General features: G+C 38.9%; 1 protein-coding gene across 1 annotated transcript in view; it reads left to right on the forward strand.

The window, feature by feature from the left end:
- The window catches only part of LOC109922195 (R3H domain-containing protein 2), a 138,457-nt gene that overhangs the window by 126,826 nt on the left and 6,199 nt on the right, over positions 1-5,432 (forward strand). The window contains exons 18-19 of the mRNA XM_048618837.1: positions 133-233; positions 3,321-3,490. Of these exons, the coding sequence (XP_048474794.1) occupies positions 133-233; positions 3,321-3,490 (271 nt within the window). The remainder of the gene's footprint in view (positions 1-132; positions 234-3,320; positions 3,491-5,432) is intronic.

The following is a 5,432-nucleotide window of genomic DNA, read 5'->3' on the forward strand; positions in this document are numbered from 1 at the left end:
CGGAGGCCACACTTTCAGGTGTGACACTACGCACACGCGCTAGATGCAAAACTTTTAATTATATAAATTTGTGTGAGTTGATCTGTGTAATAGCTGCTGTTTATAAAACTAAACTGGGCAAAACTTTTTCAGCCAATCGGTTGGATTCCTTCAGCCACCTGGTCCAGAGCAGTACCAGATGCCTCAGTCTCCCTCTCCTTGTAACCCAGCGCAAATGCAGCAACAATATACAGGTTAGTGCAAATTTACTCTCGCACATGTTCAGATTAGCACATACCAACTTGGCAAAGCATCAGCAGCTTTCAGTTGCTCGCATTCTGACAGGGCATCTGTAAAAGGCATGTATGTGCTGCTAATTTCTCCATTGCTATTTATACCAAGAGTAATTGGCAGAAAAAAAGCATGATTTATACATTGGGAGATTTCTCTGGTCTGATTTTGGTTGCAAAATCAAAATTTATGAATAATTGAAAGTCAGGAAGACATGCACTTGTGATGTCTGAATGAGTCAAAATGGTTGATGTTAGAACAGTTTTCTGGCTGAAATGCCAATTCAGAGCAATCCATTAGTTTAGGAAATTATCTTGGGAGGAAAGACCCAGTTATTGGGCTCAGGCTGTGGTTCTTACGTTGTGTGATTTTATAATGGGGTGTTTTAAGCTGTACTTTCTGTCATTACTATGCGAACAGACAATTCAAAGGATAATGAAAATCTGGTGACAACAAACAAAAATGGGTATGTTTCAAAAAAAACCTGACAGATTACATATCCCTGAAGTCAAAGATTAAAGACTCAATATTAACTCCTGTCTACTAATGATAGATGGATAGACCACTGAGCAATAAACTAATAATAGGAATCTTGTTGTTAAATTCATTTGGATCTCCATGTCTCTGGGTTGCTGGATTCTTCAACCTCCCCTGTACTCTTCCTCTCTTGGCATAACTATCAGACCTAAGCTACTGTTTGTGCAATTAAAGGGTGAAGAACTACTTGTACATCAGAATTTTGCTCATCCAGCGATAGCTGTGGCAAGAGAAATTCTTTTTACCAGTTCTGAGTTGAGAGATCCAAAATGTTTGCATCCCTACTTCAGACTGTGCAGATAAATGGTTTTCTGCTAAGCTAGCTCCAGTGACAAAAAAAAGAACTGTGTATGCTGGAAATTCAGCAGGCCTGGCGGCATCTATGGAGAGAGAGAAACAGAGTTAACGTTTCGGGTCCAGTGAAGTCTAAAGAAGGGTTACTGGACCGGAAACATTAACTCGGATCACAGTTGCCAGACCTGCTGAGTTTTTCCAGCAATTTTTGCTTTACCTCCAATGACAATTAGCTGCTCTGACATAGAGGAATACTGTATACATCTGTTTGAAATATATAAGCAGAGTTTCTAAAATCAGTTTTCTGAGGAAGTAAACCAACGGTTTTACAGTGCTGTGGGAAGTTAATTGGGCTGACAGAGAAAAAGACTTCATAAACCAAATGACACATTTCTGGGTGGAACTGAGAGTTGCTGCACAAAATTGAGGGACAAACTGTGTATATATTTATGGTTACGCAGGAATAATTCGCAGCTGACCCTAGCTTAAAAGAAGTCAGTTAGACTCTCTCTGAAGTGGTATTGTGGTATAGTCCTGTGGTATTGTGCAGCATTCCTTTCTTATTCAGATGGTTACAGCTTCAAAATAATAGGGCCTGCCTGTTGCACTAACCAGGCTTCTCACAGTAGGAGTGGGTGACTCAGAAAAGTGTTCCGGGGCAGTTTCGCCTTTCCATCATAAACTGACAATCATTCAGGTTGTGGAGAGGTTCACAAGCTAGACAGTGTCCACCCTTTCTGCTAAATGCTACTCCTGAAATATGCAGTAGAACCTTGTTTGGCAATAAAGAGGGAAAGGAAGGAATTTTCTCTACCTTCACTGAAGTGAGTTCCTTTGGATTTTTCTTGAAAAGGTGAACATTCCTTAATGTGGTATAAAATATAACCTTAACAAATGCAGAAGTTGCGATCTCAGTAGCCTTTTAGCTGAGCTAATGCTGTAATTGGAACCTTCTCACTGGTAAACTGAGGATTACTAATCTCTTGAAGTTCAGAGAAACAGCTGATGTTGGGCAACAAGCAATAGAGTTAAAGTCATCTGTTGGCATTGTTGAGATGAGTGTTGTCAAAGTATTTCTGGCATCTAGGGTTGCAAGTCTCTGTGGTACTATCATGTGAACGCATAAATCACCGGCATCAGCACCTGCAACCATTCAATTAGCTGCTGAGCGAGAAACCCAAAGATGAGCAGATATGCATGCCCTCCATTACTCATTATGGATCAGCAGGGAAATATTTTGTGATATATGTTGGGATGATTTCAATCTTAAATTCACTTTAAATTATGGCTGGATTTTACCTGAAGACAGCACCAAATTAATACTGGGACAGACTTGGTTGAATAAATAACTGTGTGTGAATTACACATTGTTATTAATGCGCAAATCAGTTACTTGTCGCGAGAAAGAGCTACGTCGTTGAATTGCGAATCACCACGAGTTTTGTGGTACTGCAGTAATTCTTGAGTTTTTGACTAACCTGATCAATCTTGCGTTCTCCTGGTTCCAGCGATGAGGAGACTTAACATCTTGCTTTCCAACAGGCTTTGAGTTGCTTGTGCACTGTATTTCATTTGGTCACCTGCTGCATCTTTACAACCAGTTATTTTTGTTTTGTAACCAGACCCTTGAACTCAGTGGTCAAGAAAGCATCATATTGAACAGTTCCAAATGTACCTTGATATGCCAGCCGTATAAAAGGTGGTATCTTTTCACTGAGCTTAGAAAGCAGGCATTTAACCTGTGTTAAGTCCATTCTTGGGTTTCATGTACAGTCTAACGTAACGTTCAATTTTTAAAAGAAATTATGATTATCCACAAGATGAGTTTTCAAATTGACCATCAAAATTAAAGCAAATCTATATTCATGGAAGTCCAATTTTGAAGTTTTTAATTTTATTCCTGTTACCTTAGTTGGTCATTTTATTGACTTGGACATCTAAAGATATGGCTAGGTTTCCAAAATGTATGCAAATATAACTTGGTCATGGATGCTTGTAAAATGACTCACTATATTTGAATGACTCTGTGGCTGATCCTTTTGGATAATATTTTGCAACAGCAAGTATCTTCAGGCCCTTCTTAAAGAGGTGAGTATGTTTTAAATTAAGGTTCTCAAAATGGCATTTGGTAGAATCCGGTTATGATCTATTACATTGAAGCTTCCTGTGCAATTTTTTCCATGACGGTTGATTGAGCTTTTGTTTTTCTGCCTCCTCAGGTGTGCCAGCTCCCAGTCATGGAGTTGTGGTCATGCAACTGAGTGTGCCTAATGGCCCTCAGCCCCCTCAACCTCCCTTGTTACCACAGTGGAACCAATGTAAATACTATAGTGTGGAACAGCGAGGGCAGAAACCCACTGAACTTTACAACCCTGACAACCCAACGCAGGTACCCTGATTATCTTGAATTCTATACTTGGTGCACTTGTGTGATATGGTTCATGCTGCCACCTATCTGAGACATTTGCTTTGTGTTTGTACTGATTGCACTAATGACAACACAATCTTGAAATAATAAATTCTAATCTTTGCAATGCAGCACTTGAGATGATCGATCAGGCACTAGTAAGTGCTCCATGTGTGCAATGGTTGGTATATCCATTGGACATAGGTCATCTGTGTTCATACTTTACCTGTCAGAGAATGGCCTGAAAATGGCCAGGCCAGTATTTCATTCTGGATTTTTCACTACCTGATTTGAGAAAATTGCTCTACTTCCAAATGGGATAGTGAGAACTGGACTGAAGAAAGAGGGTCAGGTTAGCAACGCTGGGTCACATAGAAAGGTATTTTAGTTTTCAGTTGATGTTACAATAATGAAGTTAAAGAAGCAAAAATTATTTGGCTCTGGGTCTCCTGAATTACACTGATTCTGCTCACAACTTAAAAGTCACGCTTTATCATATCAAATCAATTATTTTGATTCTGTACGTGTTCTTTTTTAAATCAATAAATAAGAGTTATACTTTTACTGTAATAAGAATAGAGACTTTATTTGTGCCATTAACCACCTGCTAGTGCTGCTTCCCAGTCTGCTATGTTCGAAAGTCACAATAATTTCATTTAGCAGCAGAAGAGAAGGCTGAAAAGAGATCTGATTGAAGAGTTCAAAATCATGAGACCTGGACAGAGTAAATAACAAGAAAATGTTCCCACTTGTGAAAGAATCAAGCATAAGAGGGCATAGATTAAAGTAATGAGTAAAAGAAACAAAAGTGAAATGAAGGAAAGCTATTTCAGGCAGTGAGGGCTTAGGAATGCACTGCCTGAGAGTATGTTGGACGGAGGTTCAATCAAGGAATTCAAAAGGGAATTAGATAGTGACTTGAAAAGGGAGAATGTGCAGGAGTACAAAAGAATGGCAGTAAGTGAAATATTCATTTGGAGAGATGGTGCAGGCATAATGTGCCAAATGCTCGCCCCCTGTGCTGTAACAATTTTGTAATATTCACTTACATGTTCAGTAAAAATACATGATCTGGGAGAGTAGAATCACATTGTTAAGTTTTTAAGTACAATGTTTCCATTGTTAATGGGATGTAGATATTTACAATTGAAATGTCAAATTAAGGTCACAATATATGACTTTAAAATGGACACTAAATTATGTCAGTTTGCCCTAGTCCACCTGTTTCTTCACTGGATTCTCACCCTTAAGTTGACTTCCGATATACAGAGTCATATAACTTTTATTCTTAAAAATTAAGGAAATAAGTATTTCACTTTCTGATTGTCAAGATTAGTCCCCTTAGCAATCAGACCAATATAGCAGCAAAAAGCTTTTCTGTCCCTTTTACTTGTCAGCAACAATATCCACACATTTACTCGCACTGTATACGAGAAGTTACACAGCCCTAACATTTGTCCTCTTTTGTCCCGCTAAAGAGCACACTGCCATTGTGAAATAGTGTTTTGTTTCAATTATATTCTGGGCCAGTGAAGTCTATTATTTTTAACTGGTGTTCTACATTATAAACCATAGCTCCAGTAAAATTTACAGTTCTGTCAGCTTGGCCTCTTGCATCACGGTGCTATAAGTGGGCAAGTTTGCTTCTTTGATTTTTCAAATAGTTTATTTGTGATGTTGCCTGGGCTATAATGGGGAAATGAGGTACTTCTCCTCCACCTGAAGGGAAGGAATGGCAGGTAAACTTTCCATACCAACTATGGTGTATTTCTGTACACTTAGTTACTCAGAGGTATTAGCAGCAATCTAGGAAGAGGTCACCCTCATACCTCTTCAGCCAGTGGATGGTACATTGCGAGGGTGAAGGGCAACATTGGCCAGACATTCTTTGAGCTTCACGTTGAATTATTTTGGTTTACATTTA

The sequence above is a fragment of the Rhincodon typus genome, chromosome 41 (genome assembly GCF_021869965.1).
Source record: "Rhincodon typus isolate 14 chromosome 41, sRhiTyp1.1, whole genome shotgun sequence".
Classification (NCBI taxonomy): domain Eukaryota; kingdom Metazoa; phylum Chordata; class Chondrichthyes; order Orectolobiformes; family Rhincodontidae; genus Rhincodon; species Rhincodon typus.